General features: G+C 36.3%; 1 protein-coding gene and 1 long non-coding RNA gene across 2 annotated transcripts in view; one reads left to right on the top strand and one right to left on the bottom strand.

Annotated features, from left to right (window-relative positions):
* Positions 1-13,841, top strand: part of LOC141375366 (uncharacterized) — a 45,845-nt gene extending 32,004 nt beyond the window's left edge. The window contains exons 6-7 of the long non-coding RNA XR_012383302.1: positions 11,953-12,902; positions 13,158-13,841. This is a non-coding gene — a long non-coding RNA (uncharacterized lncRNA). The remainder of the gene's footprint in view (positions 1-11,952; positions 12,903-13,157) is intronic.
* On the bottom strand, positions 7,654-20,653 carry nat16 (N-acetyltransferase 16). Its single transcript, XM_001342820.7, has 4 exons — positions 20,543-20,653; positions 14,842-15,065; positions 12,669-12,893; positions 7,654-12,564 (listed from the first exon to the last, which is right to left on the bottom strand). Exons 2-4 carry the CDS (start codon positions 15,055-15,057, stop codon positions 11,998-12,000), a joined length of 1,008 nt encoding a protein of 335 aa, XP_001342856.1. The 5' UTR covers positions 15,058-15,065; positions 20,543-20,653; the 3' UTR covers positions 7,654-11,997.
* Positions 20,654-22,115: the final 1,462 nt, after the last annotated feature.

Raw genomic sequence — 22,115 nt, 5'->3', positions numbered from 1 at the left:
AGAGAGTATTTACACTATTACTGAGAAATTTTAATGACAAATTAATTTTGTTTCACTGAAAAAAGAGATCAGAAACAAATTCACCCCACAATTAGGATAACCTTAATAGCAATCATTTTTATGACAGATTTATGACAAGTTGTTGTCTTAGTAATGTAAAGTTGTCAAAGACATCTCAAACAATAACACCTTTGCATATAAAATGACAAGTGAGTGAATGACACTTAATGACAGCGTGCATAAAACCTCCTTTATATTCATGATTCTGAAAGTTTCATGTTTTATGAACACCCCTTTAAGTAAATTGTGTTATTGATTTATTTTAGATGCTCACAAACACAAAGTAAATGCAGAACCAATAGCTAAAGCAGAACACTCAGCAAACGGAAGAGAAAGGTGTTGAGGATTGCTATTGATAGAAAAGCTTACCACTGTTTCTGGACAGTCACGAGTTTAAGAGACCACTGAGGGGCTTCTGTACAAGAAAACCCCAACCTAATGAAGTCATATTGGCAAACTAAAGGTATTCCTAAATAGAGCTGAACGTAGGATACTTATAGGCCTTTGAACATATGGTGTAAAGTCACAAGAACGTAAGCCAAAATCCTTACTTTTTTCAACAGCTAATTCTGCTCATGTAGATATACAAAACATTTTAATGACCGGACAGGGTCATGCAGCGGCAACCGTTATCTCCTACACTGTGTTTGGTTTATAAACTTGGGTATTTAAAAAGGTTTCCCAGTTGTACACTCTAAAAAATGCTGGGTTGTATTAATCGTTGGTTGAAATATGCACAATCTGTTGAGTTAATTTTCTCAATTCAATTTTTAACTGTTTGGGTGAGTCCATATTTTTAATGTTGAGGTGATACAACCCAGCATTTTTATTATGTAAATACATGTTTTTTTTTGTCCTTAATTTGGGTAAAATATGGAGAAATCAACAGCTGCTTTAAAAAAATGAGTTTAAAATCATTTTGAAAAATGAACCCAGCTGTTGAATGTGTCCATATTTAAGTTGAAACCCAAACATTTTTCCTGAATGTGTTGAATTTCTGGCATCAAAACTCATATAATGTAAAAACCAAGTGTAGGCAGCATGGTACTAAAGCATTCACATTATTCATTTAAAAAAAAGCATCATTCAGTGTCACACAACAGTCATTCAGAAAAACATATATTCATGTGGATATTAAACAACACACTTATACTGCCCTGTAATAATTAAAGAATATTTAAGAACAGTACAGGAAAATACTATTTTAATCTTCTACTAGTGTTTCTTTGTATTTATTTGTGAAATGTACTAGCAATTTGAATATGATTGAATTGGTAAGAAAACCATTTCTGCTAGTAAAGTACCTAAATAAATGCAAATAAACATAAAGTGCTCAGCATAATTGAGTTCATCCCATTTTGAAAATGAATAATTTGATCTATTTCTTAGTGAATATAGTCAATGTATTTTGGTGCATTTAAACTAAACAGATTTATTAAACAGATTATTTATTAAAATAATATGTTAGTCACCAAACATATTTAGAAAAAAAAAATGTAACCTACAAAATTGTAACTTAATTTTTCTGTTTTTTTTTTTTTGTTTTTTTTACACTTCTTGATTTTTTCCTCTTTTTAAAATTTGTATAATATTTTTCCATAACATATAAATTTTGGTGTACTTGTTTTTGGACCGATATCGTAAGTAATTTTGTTAGATAAGCTCCAAATTTGGCTTCAGTACTAACTAATCTAATGTATATGCACAAATATAATATTGTAAAGCTTCCTATTAAAAATATGAATTTAAAGGATAGATTTGTTAGGGGTCTACTTATATATGCTGAGCACTGTATTATTTTTTATTGCTGTATTTCCTTTGTTTCAAAGTTAAGTTTATACAAAAGAAAATGATGTACAATCAACTTGCACTCCAAAACTGCTTGTTAAATGTGCAAGAAAGCTATAGGAAACTTTTCTAGTCATTTCTTTGTAACTATTAGTAAATTTACTCACAATGTCTGAATGAAAATTGTTAATGATAATCATACACTGAAAAATAACTTTGTGAGTTGTGAATTGTGAGTAGATTTACAAATAATTGAATTGAAATTGCAAGTAACACACCAAATTAAAAAATAGGATATTAAGTATGAGTTTTACAGTCTATGAAACCCTATTATCATTTATTAAACTATATTTTGTGTGGCTGCATGTTTGTTGCAAAATGTATCATGGTGCATGTTGACAGTGCCTTAGTATTACAGATGTGTTCTCTATAACATAACGATGCAATCATTTTTATGAATAACAGCAACCCCAAGCACACAGCACTAGTTTTCGTAATGTTTAAAAGGGATAATTCACCCAAATATGGAAATTTATTCATTGTTTGCTCAAGGTTCTAAACCTTTATGAGTTCCTGTATTCTCTTAAACACAAAAGAGGACATTTGGAGGAAATCTGAAAACCTGTAAGTTCCATAGTAGAAAAAAAACTAATATTGTGGGAGTCAATGCGGTTTCCAGCATTCTTCAAAATATCTTCTTTTGTGTTTAACAGAAAAAAGAAACTCAAAGAGGTTTGGAACAAGTAAAGGGTGAGTAAATAACAGAATATTTCCGTTTTAAGCCGAACTATCCCTTTAATAATGCCTCAATGCAGCACTGGGTTGTGTTTTATTTTGCGAGCGCTGACTAAAGAGTCCATCATTAACATAACAGCTCATCAAAGATGTAAAACCCCTTCAACATGATCCTCAAGGAAAGAAATGAAACACGCTTAACAACAAATTTGATTAGCAGCCTCTTACCAAGCATCCCCACTAGCAGTCAAAGCAATTGAAGTGCACATACTCCTGCAATAGTCAGGAGTTTCTTCTCGTTGACTAAGGCCTAGATTGGCATGTATTTTGTGTATTGTCAGCTGCTTGTCCTGGCATTTGTCTGTAACCTGATTTGTGTGCTGTGTGTTGTACTGTAGGTCACTTTGAAAGCATTTGCTGAGCTTATGCTAATGCACATTGTAATGCATCATTTACAAAAATGAATATGCGGCTCATTCATTCTATGCCTTGTTTGCTTAAAGGTTGGTTTAGTGATTTTTTTTCTCTCTTTTTTTCTTCTTTTTTTCTTTTCTTTTTGTTCGTTTGCTTGTTTATTGCTAAATAGCAGTACAATATACAGTTAGGTAGACACACACAAATATCTCTACTCTTTGATTAACAATTTGGAAAATAAAACACTTATACTAATACATCAATTCAAAACATCACTTAGCGAAACTATGCTGCTTGGATACATGTTGTTCATCCTGATAAACTGCATTGCAAAGTCCTTTTACAAATTCATTTGATCAACAAAATATTAGTTACAGGTCTACAAAGAAAGCCGTTTGTTATCTGCCATATTCTCATTCTTGCAAAGGAGTTACTGCATAAGAGCTCATTACGGTTACGGCGTTACAATGGTAAAACACTCTAACAACATAAAGGAAAACTAGTTCAAATTTAAAATGGTAAATGCTTATGCACAAGGTAAAGTGAAAGAAAAACACAACAAAAGGTGACATTAACCAGTAGACTGCAGTGACGCTGTTTGATTTCATTCACATGCTGCAGTCTTAAAAACAAAACCGAGCTGGATTTAAGCTCCCAAAAAAATCAGCATACAAGTTTTTTTTCAAAGGAAGTCCAGAATTTCACCATTTTGGGGCTTTTTCAAAGCTGTGTATTGAATTGGGCTGGATTTGGGGCTTTAAAAAAATGAAAATAAACAAAAAGAAGTTGTGTTTTCTACTGCATTCAACATCTTTGAAAGATCTTTGGGAAATTGTTAAAAGAATAACTCGTCCCACTTGACGCCTTCTAGATTTGCTTTTTACATAAATTATGTACATACTCTTCGATGTTAGAGATATAAACAAAAACTTAAGTGCAGAAACTTTGTCCTATACATATTAAACAAACACAATGTTACAATATTCAGTAGAGCACAGACTAGTTTCGTTGGCATATCCATTACTTAAGATAAGGTTACTGCGTACCATATGCCGAGCCACATTATAATCTGCTCCTGGATCATCCTGGATGACCATTCTGGATCATCCACCCATTTACAGTTGCTTACTAACATTCCTTGGTACATTTAACATTAAAGGCAAATTTCAACTCTTGAATTAAACGAATAAAAGAATAGGGAATGAAATTAGTTTTTGCAAATGAAGTTTGACACCCAGAATTCATACTCAAGTTATCAAAAAACAAAACATAAATACATAAATAATAGCAAATTACAGTTTTTAGTTTACAATTCACACACGAAAACTGCTGCTGTTCTAGTTTTGGAAACATTTGTAAATATGTATTGTATATTAAAATATTCAAGCTGAGCTATTTGTTAAATATACAAAGAACTATGTATATAGAGATGCACACAATTACCACAATACCGCAAGCAAAACAAAACAAAAAAAAAGTTATTTTATACAATTATAGCCTGTAGTTTCTAAAAATGTATATCATGGCTAAAGAAAAAAGGAGAAAAAGTTTACCCTTAGAATTTTTTTAAATACCTTTTTCAATATCTTGTTTCATCATTATTGGTACATTATCACCGATTCCAATCTGACAGGTTGTAAATGTCAATGTATTAGTATAGGGTTTGTGCTCGGTGTACATCTAGTCACATGCTCAATGTAAAGCCCTTCCCCACCCAATCACACAACATGCACATTTCAAAAACCTCTCATGGATTATAGGGTTTTTAAAAAATTACTGTATTTAAAATAGTTCTGCATCTCTCACAATCTTTGAAAAATGAAACAGACAAAGGTAACAAAATACTAAAATACTTTTGCATTAGTTGTCACATCACTGCTTGAGAATAAGCAGTCATATTGGGTAATAATAATAAAAAAAAACTTTTAAAAAATGAAACAGTTTTTCACATAATCAGAATGCCTATGGCATTGAAACTGTATACACCCTCTTGATTGACAGTTGGCCATGAGTTCTTTTTTTGTTGTTGGTACTTTTGTATTGAAAATCTCAACCCAGGCTCATTCTGATTACGTACCCCATATACATTTCTGGAGAGAGCAAAATACGTCCTATGATCTAAGTTTTTTTGCGAATCCACCAGAGGTCGCTGTGTACACTTTTTCAGATCTCAAATTTCTCTCACGAGTGCCATTCACGCCTGTTGTTCTCACTTAAATCCGAGAACTCTGTCGACTGACTGATCTACCGTCTGACCAACAGACCGATCCCGATCCCCTTCTAAACCTAACCTATAATATCTTAAAAAGCACCAACTTACCCGCCCAACTCCTTCCCCTATCGCAGTGTTTCAAAAAGCAATCCAAAAAAAGAAAAGCCCCCTAATTTTTACCACGTTTTCAGATTTTACCACTTTCTCACCCTGTTAATTACTTGTCTATTTTATTTTTTAGCTTTTGTTTTTGCCTTACCTGCTTTCTGGAACCAGCCTCGTTGTCACGGTCAAGTCCTCTTTGCATCTCAAGTCTGCCGACCTACATGTCGAGCTACCAGAAAAACTGGCAACAGCGAAGAAGCCATTCATACGGATGTTACCGGTCAGCTGGTAAGTGCGAAAAGGATTGACATCATACTGCCACATTACGTTCGGTTTAAAGACGAAATGCAGCCATAAGTTCCTCTGGCTACATAATTCTCGATCTTCAGAAATGTATATAGCGCCACATTTTCAGAATGAGCCTATGTTGAAAAATCTCAAATCGTCTAGAAGCATTGGTTTCCCATCATATGTATATTCCGAATGCACAAACACACAAAACAAGACACCCAGTTTGTATCCAGGGCTAATGGGAAGACTTGAGTGAAAACAAACTCAACAGCCACTGCTGCGTCAAGAGAATGAATGACATGGACATTCAAACCACAACCACCTTCTTGAGGTCTGTAGAAATCATGGTCCCTGCTTTGCTGATAGTGGTTAACATGTCCATCAGCGGGTAATTCAGAACGGTACAGTGCGGTTTATTCAGACCATGGTCATTATGATGGAGCTTCGCAGATTAAAAAACTCCTCGAATTGAAACATAAAAAGATTTCTGTGTGTGTGAGATCCACTGAATGACCATGACTGTTACAGCAACACACACTGATGGTTTAATGAAGATCCCAACTGTGCTTTGGAATATCTACATATATCTACAGTATAAAGTGCAGCACATCAGAACAGCCGGATGAACGCTTAATCCCATAGGAGCATGATGATTCTGACATGGCATGAGATAAAATACAGTTTGCATTGGGATCCAGTTGCATTTTACCTCCAAATACTGCACGAGATTTGTAGATCAAATGTAACAAAAATGGCATAGTGCGCCACAGGTGGAAAATACCTGTGTTGTTTAAGCCATTTCAGAAGCATCTGTGTACAGACACTATGGGGTTTTGTTTCTTTTTCAATGGAAAACAAGTAAGGGAGAAGCAGAGTCGAAGCTCTGATAGTGCAAATCAGCATTCAACTGAGATCACCCCCTGATTCAGTTAAAGTTTTCAGTTTTGTAACGTTCAAATGGTGTCTTGAAATTGGAAATCTCTCTGGTGGTTTTCCCCTCGCAAAACATACAAAACACAGCTGATTCTAGTACACTTAAAGCCCTTCAGAAACATTACAAAGCAGTCAGGAAAATGAAAAGCAAAAGATGCCACATAAGCAAGATGTAAAACCAGGAATAGGTGGTCTGCATATGACAGGGCTTCTTGTGTTAAGCTCCCCTGCTCACTCTTTCCATGTGTCAGGCTGATAGGGATCAGGTGGAAGGTAAAGGGAGTCTGGGGCGAACCCTTGTTCTACGCAAGATGACACTCTCACTATCCGGTTTCACTTACTCTGAGACGAGGCCTGAAACTTTAGCTGGCCCGCAGACATACAGGATAACCAGTGTCTGTGTATATATTAGCTTTTGTGTGTCTTAGCACTCGAGGTACTGCTGTAGTGCTGAATCTGTCAAAGCAAACCCAGGCTCAGGAAAAAATATGTGCCTGTGGCCACATTTTTGCAGTTGCTTTGTTTTGATGTGCGTTTTGTGTGCACCGTTAACTGGTTTTCCTTTATCTGAGTAAGGTCATTAACGGCTTAGGCATGAAAAAGTTGTTGATGTTAGATTTTTTTGTCCCTTAAGCCAATTTCATCCAGTATGTACAGGGTTCAGCATATAAGTACACCCCTCACAAATCTCTCTTTTAAATTCATATTTTTATTAGGAAGCTATACAATATTTGTGCATATACATTAGATTAGTCAGAACTGAAGCCAAATCTAAAGCCTATCTAACAAAATAGCTAATGATATCGGTCCAAAAACTAGTACAGCCAAATTTATATGTTATAGAAAAATATTAAACACAAACTTAAAAAGGAGGAAAAATTAAGAAAAGCAAAAATTTTTACACTTTTGTTGAAATTTTGTAGTTTGTAATTAATTTTAAACAACAGTTTGCTTGAATTTAATTGTAATATTTTTCACATTCTAAATATGTTTGGTGACTAAAATATTATTTTAATAAATAAATCTGTTTAATAAATCTGTTTTGTTTAAATGCACCAAAATGCATTGCCTATATTCACTAAGAAATTGATAAAAAATATTCATTTTCAAAATGGGGTGTACTAATTATGCTGAGCACTGTAAATGCTTTAACTTGCTTTCTGTCAATTGAAAGAAGTGTGCAATGTGACTAGAACCTGTACTTAAAGAGTTAGTTCATCCAAAGATAGAAATTCTCAAATAAATACCATTAATTATTATCGCATTAAAGCGCAAAGAACACTTTTGTGCATTAAGAAAAACTTGACCTTCAGATTCAGATCAGTGTGTGCACAACATAATGCTTTTGGCAATACATCATATTGGCTGTAGTAAATGTGCAACCTAACCCGACAAGGAAAATATTGACGAACAAACAGTTTTTTGCATTGTGTTTTTGTTGCACAAAAGTATTCTTGGAGCTTTGCATGTTTACTGTTGAACCACAGAAGTCACAAGGACTGTTTTGATGTTTCATTTCTTTTTCTTGACTGTGAACTAACCCTTTAAAAATACCTAAAACTATTATAAAATGCTGCATCTCGTACAGCAGACATAGAAGCGGTACAATCAAAGCTTTGCCTTTTAAGAGGATAATATTTGAGTTTTATGTTTATAGTATTAAAGGCAAAATTTGATACCTGACTCATATCTGATTGTTCGCACCACAAATGCAATGCTGTACCAGGTGAGGCACTGAGCAAGTTTACTATGCCCAAAAAACCTAACAAATGTTTTCATTTACTAATCGTGCACACTATAAAAGTGATTATTTACTTTACATAAAGAAGTGAGTAAACCCGCTGTAACTTGCAACTGTTAAGTTGACAACTTAATTTTTATAATGCACTACTGTTCAAACGTTTAGGGTCAGTAGGATTTTTAAATGTTTTAAAATAAGCTTATCCTGCTCTCCAATGCTGCATTTATTCATCAAAAATACAGGACAAACTGTAAAATTGTTATTGCACTATAAAATAACTGTTCAAAGGCAGTTTCTAATTTAATTTAATCATTTATTCTAGTGATTTTAAAGATAAATGTTCAGCTTCATTACTTCTTCAGAGTCACATGATCTTTCAGAAATCACTCTAATATAATTAATTATAATAATAAAAAACTGACCCCAACCCTTTGACTGGAAGTGTAGTTCATTTAATTAATAATTTAAATGCAGTGGTATTACTCATCTTTATTTTTCAGTAAATAAAGTCAACTAATTAATTTGTACAGTAAGTTTTAAGGAGACAACACTGTAATCATAATAAGCTTGAAATGTATTTATCAACATATTTTTTGTATAAGTAAGTTTTATTTTTTGAGAAGTTTTGCAAAAATCTTGCCAAAGCCACGTCTTTTTCATTTGAGCCTGGGTAACTCAATACAAGTGTCCTGTTTAGGGTGGTCAACCTATGTTGTCCTTCTAAATACTGAGATATAAGATGGCACTTATTACAAACACAAGGCTTGATCGCCTCTCTGGCTAAAGATTATTTCCCTTTTTTATATTACAAATACAGCATTGTAAATAATTCCTTGCAATAGTCCCCAGTCATTGTCACAATTCAAAATGAACATTTACTCCTATTTGGAGTGGTAACATAATCTGGATCACATCGTCATCTATTCCTAGCCCCGGCTTTAATCTCTCACGTCTCTCCCTGCAATCTTTTTTTTCCATTCCAGAAAAAGAAAGTGAAAAGCCACTTCATAATTGAAAGAATTGGGTTTAGAGTTCACTCCTTGCGTGCCAGTGAAACAAGGGGCAAGTATCCTTTACATCGCTTCGCCATCAGGTGGTCACATGCCTCTAACCTTTTATAGTCTCATGGCCCTGGCACCGGGACCTGTGTAAAATATTGAGTTACAAGCTCCTGCACAATTCACAAATACTTAGAAAGGCAATTAGACTATCAGAAGTGCTAAAAGGTGGAGCTGAAAGATTAAAACAACAAATAAAAAGAGAGAAATAGTCTTAAATGACTACTGGATCAGATGTCAAGCAGATAAAAAGTGGCAAAAGAAAAGTAACAGCGAAATATGAGGCTAGTGACCAAACCTGAAAAATAAAATGACAGATTACAGCACAATTAAAATCTAAATGCACGGCACTATGTACAAACACAAAAATACACATTTTGGGTCTCTAATCCATCATGACAAGTGCTTGAGAGGAGAAATAGACTATTTAAAAGTAGCAAGGATGCATTTAGTAGCTTTTAAAGGCCAAAAGAGACTGTTTGGAGTTGAGAAAATGTCATTGTCTTGACAAACCGAAGCATATTTCTTGTGCTTCTCGACTATTTATTTTTGAAATTGATCTTTCCTCTGAAAGCACACAGCCGGCATGAAGGATTTTGAGATATGAACAAAGATTCCCTTTCAAATCAAACATATACATTTATATATATGTACACCTTTACAAATGCAAGAAACTGCTGTTTGAATTTCACTTAATAATCTGTAAAATGGCATGACTTTCAAAATAAAAAAGGCTGCCTGTTTGCCATTTAAGAATTCTGACCGCAATACAAGTCCCATAATGCCTCTGTCCAAATGAAGGAGGAGTGGAGGCCTCCTTTTCCGTCAGTGGATGTGGAGAGTTCATGAAAGGGCACAAAATAAGTCCACCAGACACATCATTAGCAAAAAGAATAAAGAAATTAATTTTGTGGATGAAGAATCTGATTCTGAAACTCAAAATCCACATTAAATGTATATATACTAATGAAAGATGTTGCGTTTAACCTTCCAGTTAGAAGCAGAAAATGAGTATTTGCCTTTCCTGATGTGTGTCTGTCATTCAGTGCTTCAGGGAAAAGATCCTCCTGCAATCTGCGTTTGGGGCAAATTAACCGCAAAATTAACTTGTGAGGAATTTCTGTTCTTCTTTATGCATGTTGGTAATAATTCACTTCACTTTCTTTCAAAACAAAGCCGGTTGAAGGACATTATGTCCTGTGTGTTCTGTATTATAAAAATGAGCGCTGTCAATCTAAAAAAAATGTATCTGTAGATACGAGCATCTTGTTTTGCTCATGTTTCCAATTCCTGATTAAGAAAAATAAATAATTAAATAAAAATCTGCGTAGATGAGTGGTTGTCACTTGGTCAGTTTTCCAATAGTCCAGAATATATGAGTTTCATTTTCTGATAGCTTAAAAAAAAGAGTGGTTATCACTGGTGTTGCTCAGTTTTCCGATTGTCCAGAAAATGCGATTTTTGTTTTCTGATTTCCAGAACTTGAATTTTTTTAAGATCACGTTTCTTCTGATTCATAGGTACTTGATTGAAGAAAGTCACTATACAGTGATGCCTACACTGATTTCTTTTTTAACCTAACGGTGGATCCCTAAATTTAGTTGACCTGCCTTCTTTGTTTAATTGTGATCCTGTCAAACAGTTTATAATTACGTAAAAAGAAATTTGAATGAAATAAAAAAAACACGACATTGTTTCATTATTAGTTATTAATAGTATCTAACTGAATGTACTTCTAGCAATATTCCAGTGTATTATTGAAATTGCACTTTGAAACTACAGTTAGGTACAAATACTTCATTTTAGCAAACAGGTTCAAGTACTTAAAGCAAAAAACATGAGACTGTCATCTAAATGTATAAGCCAGACATTTATAATATGATACCGAGTTTAAAGCACTGCGAAGTACTTCTAGAGGAACGACTATTAAAGACAATTTTTCAAGGAGCGCATCAGAAAGGTGTCTATTCTGAGAGTCCATTTCCCAATGTGGAAATGTTAGTTATTTCGAATTAATTCAAACTGCCTTTAAAGAACATTTCAATCTATGTATGGGCTGTCATAAAGTCCCATTAAAATGTTTTGTTTGTTTTTCCCTCCAAATACACTAGCAGCTACAGTGCCACATTCTTAAAAAGCAACAGACACTAAAGTGAGATCCCATTAGTATTATTTGTTTTTTCATAAAGTGCCCTAAAGATTGTGCAGTTTTCTTTTCAACTCAGCATGAGTAAATATGCTTTCACTGTCAGCGATGCCGACAGAAATAAACAGGCCTGGAACAGTTTGGGTCCCCATTTTTATACATATATAATCTAAAACCGCTCCCCTCTTTCCCGGTCCCTGTCCTGTCAGCGCCACCGTTTACAGTACTGCATATGGAAATAAATTAGGTAACCTAAACAAGCGTCAACTACGTTTATTCTAGTTTGTTCTCTTACATGCGTTTCATTTTTAATTTGTTAATTTACTCATTGTCATTAAAATAAATTAGATCCTATGATAATTACTTCATTAAGCGGAATAGAACTGAAGCTTTTTTCGTCCCTTTAAAGTAGATATTTTAGGTGCCATATTTGAAAGAGCTGTTAAATTTCCTTTTGTTTACTATTTAGGTTTGGCGTCTAAATTGAAGGGAAAGTGTTTCTGCAGCTCCTCGACTAAATGACATCGGACTCCACGACGCACTGCTCCGTGTACTCCTTGACCAGCTCAACTTTTAGGGTCTCCCGAAAGAATTCGGCCATCGGCTTCCACAGCGCAGGCTCCATGAACACCTGGCACATGACGTAACCCTTCAGAGTGCCAGTGTGGCGCCTCAGGTGGCACAGCAGCTGCTGGATGGCCAGTGTCAGGTTTTTACCAAACATGTCGATGTTGAGGTAGTACCAGTCGTCACCGATTGGCACGTGAAATGGGAAGGTGCACAAGCTGGTCATGGTTGGGCGCTTGGCATCATCGACCATCCAATCGATGTCCTTCTTCATCAGGATGGCCATGTTGCTGGGTAGAGGCTTGAAAGGCTGCCAGTCTTGAACGATGGTGGCATTGGGTAGGACGTCCTGCATTAGCACATCGCTTAAGAAGAGCTGATGCACTTCTGCTGGCTCCAAGCAGACCGGGATGTTTGCGGTGGACAAAGCCTCTCCTGCTACACTGATATTGGGCCCGAGATCACCAAGGCGTAATTTTAGGTCTTCAGCACGGAAGCGCACCAGGAGGATTCCCTTTTTATTTGAATCATGCGACAGAACGAAGATAATGTGGCTTTAGCTGATTTTACTCAAGACAGCCTAAACACATTTATATATTTCATGTTAGCATGTCTTACCTGTTTGGTAATGAGCCGGTACTTCTGGAAGTCTTTTGGCCCCAGTTGGTCGTCTCTGGTCAGTCTGCTGACTTTAACGTCAGGGTACTTGGACTTGACCAGTTGAGAACAAAACCTCAGAAGTACCCCAGCTACACCTTTCCCCCGCTCCTGTGGGGCGACACGAAGCCCTTCCACCAGCATGGTCTCGCCATCATCGATGACGCACACTGACTCCAGCGCAATCTGGAGAATGTAGGTGTATAAAAGTTATATCTATAACAAAGTAAAAATTTTCTTTTTAAACCTGGAATACTGCACATTTTGTTTAAAGGGCACCTATTTTACCCCTTTTTCAAGATTTAAGATGAGTCATTTGTTTCTCCAGAGTGTGTCTGCAAAGTTTTAGCTTAAAACACCCATCAGATTATTTATTATAGCTTTTAAATATATGATTTTCTGCTCTGAACACAATGTAGCTGGTTTTGTTGCCTGTGCCTTTAATTCTAGATCTCACTGCCCACCGTTCCCCCGTGCCTGTCAGAGTGTGCCTCAATCTCCACCTCAGCTGCGTCAAAAAAACAGCACAGTGACAGACATGAAGGAAGCAGATGTCACGCAACGTTTGTGAGAAATACTACAGTAAGAACTTTCCCAATGATTATTTGATGTATTTGTTATGTAGTTGCACACATGTTGTCACAAAGTTCACGCACGCACACACACAGCATGTGCGTGCGACAGGATGCATGCCAATTTATGCTGCTGTATGGATATCCGTTATGTTAACGTAAAAAATATACCTGATTTAACGTCCAGAAACTGGGATTGAATTGTCTTCATTTACAATTGGTGATGAAGTAAAGACGGTACATTTGCTGTAATTCATTGCAAACATACACTGTTTTAAAAAGATTTTAAACTTGGAAAACTCATTCTTGATTACATTTGATGATGATTGATGATCAGACAGCTGAACAGATCTTTTAATCCCAGTTGCTTTGCACACGTCCTGTCTTGTTGATATGATTTTATGTGTTACTGCAGAGACATGTTAATACGCGGCAGTCAATCAATTCGGTGGGTGGCAAAACCGCACTTCTATGTCATGTTGCGGTAGGCTTCAAAATGGGAGAGATTTGGATCCTATTTTAGCATCATAAAATTAAAGAAAAAGAGACTTATTGCCTTTATATCAATCCAATATGACTGTGGACACACTATACCTACACAAAGTTTTGTACAAACAGCTTACAAAAGATGATTTCCATCATAGGTGCCCTTTAAATAAAGTTAAAAATGAAATATAGCCATGTACATTCATCACATTGTGAAAGGCTAAGACTTTATGCCATTTCTATAGTGACGTTTAGCAGAACTACAAAATAAATCATGTTTTAAATGTTTTTCAAATGCCTTTTTTGCATGTCACACCTCTCGCAATTAAAACAATACAAATTTCGATTAAATTATAGCTCTATAAAAGTGGAGCCATGTCTCAAAAGGTAAGAGACATATTAGAAATAAGTTGACGTTAACATGTTGTGAAGATTCTTTGCAAGTTTGACGTATCAACTGAATCATTTGACATATCAACATTACATGTAATTCCTTCATCTTGTGAACAAACCATTGCTCCACTCCCCAATCCCACACTGGCTAAAACCTTGCGGCTCTGCCTGTTATTGCAGCCACATCCTAAACCTGACTAATAAATGCATTAAGGTATGCAAAAACATATAAGGTTGGCCATCCAATAATGCAATGATTTATTTTATGGTCCTTACACTTTTACATATTTATATTTATATTCCAGTTGACTCACTTCATGTGTTCCAACCAACTTTAATTCAGTATTATGACATATTTCTAGCTGAAACAGAGCATGTATATATTTATTTATTTTCATATGGGCTATAATTGAGTATATATTATCTTTCCCAAAAACCTAGAGCATGGCATATTTGCCATTTAAGAAGTTCACGTTCTGTGATGTGATTAACCAGTGTCTAGCAACACAATCAATCAGTGTTTGGGATGGTATTTTGTCAGCATGTATAGCATGTGCCATATAAAAATGCCGCCCGTTCATATAAGCATAAGTGAATACATAATTCATTTTGGGTGAACTTTTCCTTTTAAGGACTGAAGATGGAACATGTATGCACAAAAGCCTCCATATCCGCTTTCTTACCACTTTCCCTTGCTTGCGAGCCAAAATGACAGTGCGGTTGCTCTCTTGCAGCCAAGCCTGATAGCGGGAGGGCAGATAGTCCAGACCGCCATAGATGTCCTTGCTCATGGCCATAATGTCATCAAAGTCCTCTTCTGTGGCCACTGTAAACTGTAGGCCGGTCTGAGGAGGAGCCTCAGGGAGCTGAGAGCAAGGCAGGCTGTTTTCAATCTTCATCCTTTAAGCTGAAGACAGACAGAGAGATACAATCAGATTTCAACTTGAGCATCACACTATGATCTCCGACCTATGATTTTTTTGGTTCACCTTTATTTTAAGTTTGTCAAAATAAAAACAAATGTGTGCAGGTGCTTATCAACCCAGTGCAAGGTTTGAGCTTGATGTCGCAGTGCTTATCATCCCGCGCCAACACGCCAGCAGGTTGGCATCAGTAGCAGTAACTATGCCCAAATGCGAGACAGCCAACGCGCATACACAGACATGTCCACCTCCTATTGCCAGAACCCTTAATCCTTTTTTTAATTCTCACTGAACAGCATTGCGCTGGTTCCCAGAGGAAAATCAACACATTTTTGTAAGGACTTGGGAAATAATGGTGTGAGACGTCCAGGGGAAGGTGGAGCGGATGGGTAGGCAGATGTGTGCAGGCACGCATACATGGGTGCTGAGTGTCGGGGGATTGAAAGGCTGAAAATCCATGCAGGGGGAGCAACGCTGCAAACAAGTCACAGAGAAAACATTGTTTGCACCCCCTTGGGCCCTTACCGGTTGAGAAAGCCCTGGTACTTTTCCATTGATGCACTACTGTAATGGGAAAGCCCTCCATGTCCGCCTGTTTGAGTTTGGCAAACGTGTATTGGGCAGCACTTTGTAAGGCTGTGACAAAAACTATTCATTCATGCTTCATTTGCCTATTGCTATGCAATATTCGATTTCCACATTTCCATGTGACCGTCTCTCATAGTCTTTCATTTGTCCTTCGATTTGTAATGGAGTTGTACGCTTAAACCGAACGGATGTCTGATATTTCCATTGGGCTGAATCAATGTTTTACCCTAGTTTCCCTAAACTAACTCATGCCCAGTCTAAGTCTGGGTAACCCTTATTAACCCCAAATTAATTTAGCTCTGAAAATAAGACAACGAAAAATCAAAGCACCAATTAGCAAATTCCATCAGGTTGGTGCGGTCTGTGAGGCTGGATAGAAGTCTCTTAATGAGGTCCAAACAATCTCCAAAAAAAGAGGTACAAAAATATAAGTGAAACTTACAACTTCTCTTCAGCACCAAACGTGTTAATTAGTGCTTGTGAACATGTAGATATTGTGCGTGACATCTTCAGCTGAGATGTGTTATATAAATGCCGCTGTTATATCACAGGGCTTGTCATCTCTCTGTAGGAAACACTTTAAATTCGCTTCAGGCGGAGTTATTACAATTACATCACACTGAAGGAGAGGATGGATGTGAAAATAGTATAACATCAGGAAGGAGAAACACGCTTTACCTCTTAACTCTTGAACACAGATGTGAAAGTGGAGGTAATTCATAAATGCTTCATATTACAGAGCAGAGGTTGGTTTCTTTTTTTAAAACATTTAAGTGAAATAGACATTTGAAGTCACTATGAAGACAAGGCATTCTTGACGATAAATGCTTATTTGTAAAGCCCTGAAATAAGACCATCAGCCAATATCTTTCTGTTTTATAAATTGTTGTTGAATTATTTCTACCGTTGAACTGAGTCAGATGTGCGATGTTGGCCATAAGGCTTTTGATTGGTGCCTTCCACATGACAAGGCATGATGTACACAGCAGATGTGTGCTTTAAAAGTGGTCATGCTAGAGGGAAGACAAGATGCCGTCAGTGTGGGAGTTTTTCACAGTGCAAAAGAGGATTGCAGAATTGCAATTTGTAAACGCTTGTGGAAAAAGGAAATGCTTTAAAATAATATAAGATGTCCATGGTATTTGTAGCATTTTTTTTTTAATCAGGCTAATCAAGATGTATATCTGTTGAACTATATGTTTTCACTTTCCAAATACTACATTAAGTTATCATATCTGCCAAACCTTCCAAATAAATGCATGAAAATATTTGAAATCTGATTTTGCTTAAACAATAAAGCCATATATCTAATCATGTTACGCATTTGAAGCTGATATCACAAAAATGTGGTTTCAGTGTGACTTTGACACCATTCTGGAAATACTGAAAAACTCCTTTAAATTTTTGTCACAAATCAATCAATCAATCACCATATCAACATCACTATCGAAAACATGAAAGTCAGAAAATGTGAAATCCTAATTGTCTGGCAATTAAAACAATGTGTGTTCAAATTATCCAAAAAGATTTGAATATAGAATAGTTTGCATTTTGTAACTACACAACTTTGGACCTCAGGATATGAATCTTCCCTTTTGGCATTTGGCAGCCTCTTTCATCCAAAATCTACACTTTATCAGTTCATGCATTTCCTAGGAATCACACCCAAGATATGGCTGTTGCTAAGATGCTCTACAGTGTGAGACATTTCACAGTCCCGACTGTGGTTATAGATCTGGGGTTGGCAATATAAAAAGCTTCGACCATTGCAAAGAATGATCTGTGGGCTGCAAAGCACTTTACCTCAGTTACTCCATTGGGATTATCTTTTAAATAATAAATGTATGGTGGATGGTTTTAAATAAGTGTCTGCTAAATGACTACTTGCTTAAAGGAATAGTTTTATACCCTTTTATGCATTCTTCACTCATGCCAAACATGAGTTTTTGTCTTCTGTTGAATATGATTTATCCTGGAGAATGTTGAAAAATGCCTGTTTTTGTTCCTGTTTTTCAGAATACCTTGTTTTGCGTTCAACAGATGAAAAATGCATAATTGTTTAGCACTACTTAACTTCAATGATGTGGACACTTTCATTTTTGTGTGAACTTCTCCTTAAATTAACAGCATAGAATTGATTATTACACATTTAACCCCTGCTCTCGCAATCTGTTCAAGCTGTGAAACTGCTTTGGTCAAGCAGATTGTCATGAGATTATAAAAAGCCAATGATTTTATGCATACCATTCTAGTGAAGTGTCTCATTTGACTAAAAATTTGGCACAATTTTAACAATCAATGGGCGTCATGAGAGAAACTGCTCAGCTTGATTGATATTTGAAGCATTAAAGACTATTAATTAGATTTAATTTTAACTGAACGCTGTTTTACTGCAGAATATTAACAACACAATCACATAATACTCACTGTACCGTCAATGTAAAGAACAAGACAAAGATCAGACATGTCTGTCTGTGAATCACAGTTTTGTTTTCATCATGGAATTGCACTAAGGATTAAGGATCCACAATATATCATGACACTGCATCTCAGGCGGTTCCCCTCCCGTCTATTTGTTTATATAAATTCATTAGACCAGATTATGAAAGCACAGAGGATAACCTTGAAAAATAATGTCTCTTTCATAATATCAACATTTTAAATCACTGCAGTATGATTTAGAAAAGGCTTATGTGTAATATGTAGATTTAAAAATTAGTGTTTATCAATGCGTGACTTGCCGTAATGCTATGAAATGAGTTGGCTCTCGATGCCTTTATGCTTTAAATGCTTTTTTCCCATACACTGTCATAATGGTGTCTCATGTCAGCATAAAATCAAACTGGTATTGGTTAAAGTCGTCAATAGTTTTGAGCACACATTTAGGTCAATGACAAGTTCTGTCCTGTCACATGTGGTGAGCATGAAAGCAAAGTGGACACATCAAGTGCATTATGAATACACGACAGCAATCTGAGAATACCAAAGAGATTGTGATTTAACAGAACAGCTCCCTCATTATTTATTCTCCCTCATGTCATTATAAGTGTCTGGGTCATGAAACACAAAATTAGTCATTCTGAAGTATTTTTGCACTACTCGTTGTATACAACAGCAGTTCACAAATGACTCCAAAGAGAAATTTTAAAACTACATTTAATTTCTGAAAGTTTCTTTCACATTGAAACTTCTGCACTTCTAAGTCACATTAGGACCAAGTGTTTAGGCACCAGTGACTTCAAACCTGGTGCCAAGGTTGGGGTTAGGGGGTAAAGCTCACAGGGAACTATCATATGACACAAGGCATATGAACTATTTTTATGGTCGGGTTTTGTCCTTTTTTGGAGTATGACTCCCAGGGCCACTATGGAAAGCAGCTGCGTAAGGATTCTTTAGAAAAATCTCCACTGTGATCCATGGAGGAAAACAAAAAGAGAGCAAGTAAATAATAAGGAAATTTCCATATTTTTTTGTATTGCATTGCATTTGTTTGCATGCTTGACTAAACACATTTATTGCTGTCGATAATAATGTGTTAAACATGCAAACCAGCGGAATTATGACCACCAAAAACACACCTCACTTTTTTTTTTTAAACAACCCAAATATATTTTGAAGAAACATTTTTGACTTTCATAATGTTGTTTTTCTGTGACGTTGGTTGACAAGAACACTGTGTCCCAGAATTCTTCAACATATCCTCTTCTGTGTTCCATGTAAAGATTTGGAGACACTTGAGTGAATTGAGAGTACATTTTCATGTTTGGATGAACTACCCCTTTAAATTGTGCTCATTAACCGCAGTATGTGGAGCAACATCAAAAAACCCAAAAGTAGCATCACAAAATGGGCCAAGCATGGCACAATCCTCGCACCACTGCAGCAGCTTTCCGGCACTCCATGGCCATTAATAATAGGCCATGCCATATGTCTCTCCTAGTTCTCGCGGTTATGTCATGTACACTGGAGGTATGGTGCGTCAGCATGGGCATTCACGTGCCAGTGGAAAATAACCATGATGCGGGCCGAGGCAGGAGACTTCATGCCGCACACAAGGGCATTTTCCACCGGTGCATTTATAATCAAGCACTGCACCGCATTCGACCGAATTTCTATAAGACATAAATACGATCGATACACGATATTTTAACCGATGGTGCATTCAGCATCTTACAGTCAAAGCGGTTCTCAGCATCACTGCAATAGGACCTCTATTCATTCGCCCCGCCCCCACTGCAAATACAATTTTACATATAACACACACACACACACACGCACACATACACACACACATACATTCTTTTTTAAGGATGCAATGCATGCTATATGTAGACTAATACATAAATATGTAATGTTTAATTTGCGTTTAAAGCTAATAGCCAGTAAATGAATGAATGAATGAATGAAAAGTGTGCATTGTGAATAACGTTCTGACATGTCAAGCAGGGAGGCAATTCTTCATATCTTCTGTATGTAAACCCGCTCTATTATTAGTACCAATAGACGCACCGTTAAATTTTCCGTTTCCAACAATGTTGCAGTACCGGCATCCGGCATACATTGAAAAACGTCGCACGCACAGAGACAAATGGGCTACTCGGCATGAATGCCAACATGTAACAAAACCTATAATGAATGGGGGTCTCGGCGGATTCTTAGCATTTCATTTGCTGCCAGGTCGTATCTTAGAAATATTAGTTTGGAGTCGCGCAAAATGGCCGCAAAAAAGATTATGCACGGCAAATGCGTGATATTCATGGCAATCCGAGGACGTGAAATTCCAAGTGCAGCGGCGGTGTGAGCTCGAGCTCCTGGCACACGCTGCGCTGCGAGAAAAGCCTTTCTAGCGGACACACTGGACCAGTTCACTTACCTCTGCGGCGCGCGTCGGACCCGTGAAGGAGACAGAGGTCAGATTGACAGATGCTGAATAGATGTATTGGATATATGGTTGCGCTGCGGATTGAAGAATGGCGGAATATTTAGTGGATGCCGGTTCGGACATCCAATATATGAAGTATGAGGTCACTGTGAAGCCCCTCCCATAATCGCCATCCCCATCCCCCAGTAAGGAGCAAGTGGTATTGCCAACCCCCTGAAGCATCACCCAATCGTGATCGATCTCTCACTCTCTCTCTCCATCTTTCTCTCTCACTCAGTCCCAGTGTCTACATGGTACTATCATCATCATCACGAGTGTGTTGACTTAGTGTACATGCTTTGCTCCCCTTGGTTTTTGCATTTTAAATGGATACTGTACATACACTGCTGAATTTGTGTAAATGTGGTTTGCATACACAAAGGAGGTGGTGTACAGGTGTTCCAATTGCAAAGGTGACATTGGTGGCTTTTTTTGGAGGAGGACACTGTGGTGGGGCAGATTAAAGGTCCTGTAAATTGCTAAACTTTACGTTTTTAAGGCCTGGAGTACACTCTAAAAAATATTGTGTAGACCAAAAAAAAAAAAAAAAAGAACGCAACAGTGCATTAATATATTCAAGTTACAACAACATCTAATAAAATGAAGCTCAGACAACAGAACTTTATTATGTTAGCCAAATTACCTATTCCTCTTCAATTAAGTTGTTTCAACTAGTTTTTTTTTTATTAAAATGTAAAACAAATCCAGTGTTATGTACTTAATTAGATGCAAGTTTTCAAGTATAGAACTTCAAATAAATGGGCCCTAATATGCACAGTTAAAATTTTAAAGCAACGATAAACTTCCGGTGAAAGCTTAATGTGACTATTTTCAATTTCACAAGGTTGTTTTTAAAGCATCGATGTTGTAATGTAATTACAATACATTCAGTTAAACAGTTTAGTTGTTTAAGTGTAAAACGAGCATGCAACTGAGCGTCATCAGTAGCAACAGTTTAGCGCGGAAATTCCATTGAAAATCCTGGGCTAAAATAAACTGTTGTGTTTTAAAGACAATTTTGTAACGGAAAGACAGTTCACCGGAAACCCTTGGGCTGCCTGGCTGAAAATTAAAACTCTGTGTGCATATACAGTAGCCCATTAGGTAGCTGAAATTGTTAAATTTTTTGTTTGTTTTCAAATTTAGTGTTCATTTAGTTGTTTGTAAGAAATACATTTAACAACAACAGATTTTCATTCTTTTACAAAACAAAAACATGCACTGTCCCATATAAACAGTATGAAATTTAAAAAAAACATCAGTGTGTGTAAAAAAAAACTTCATTAGTATGGAAAAAAATGAGTTATTTGCTATTGAATTGCTACAAGTTAGATATTGTTTTAAACTAATTGACAGATATATTTACCTTTAAATTAGCCGCATTTTTAAGTTGATGTATTTATCGATATTTTCCTGTTTTGAAAACTTAACAAAAATTATTCTGGCAACTTAAAAGTTTTGATCTAATCATCAATTTACAATTTGTATGTATTAAGCGGTGTAGTGACAGACCTCTTGAGTTATT

Source organism: Danio rerio, chromosome 7, assembly GCF_049306965.1.
Source record: "Danio rerio strain Tuebingen ecotype United States chromosome 7, GRCz12tu, whole genome shotgun sequence".
In the NCBI taxonomy this organism is placed as follows: Eukaryota; Metazoa; Chordata; class Actinopteri; order Cypriniformes; family Danionidae; genus Danio; species Danio rerio.
The sequence above is the reverse complement of the archived record's forward strand: the minus strand, read 5'-3'. Positions and strand labels throughout refer to the sequence as shown.

Bases quoted from the DNA above. Each gene is read 5' to 3' on its own strand.
- nat16 (XM_001342820.7), bottom strand. From the start codon at position 15,057: ATGAAGATTGAAAACAGCCTGCCTTGCTCTCAGCTCCCTGAGGCTCCT. The intron at 12,894-14,841 runs GTAAGAAAGCGG...TACATTCTCCAG, and splicing joins CTCGCAAGCAAGGGAAAGTG to ATTGCGCTGGAGTCAGTGTG. The intron at 12,565-12,668 runs GTAAGACATGCT...TCAAATAAAAAG, and splicing joins ACCGGCTCATTACCAAACAG to GGAATCCTCCTGGTGCGCTT.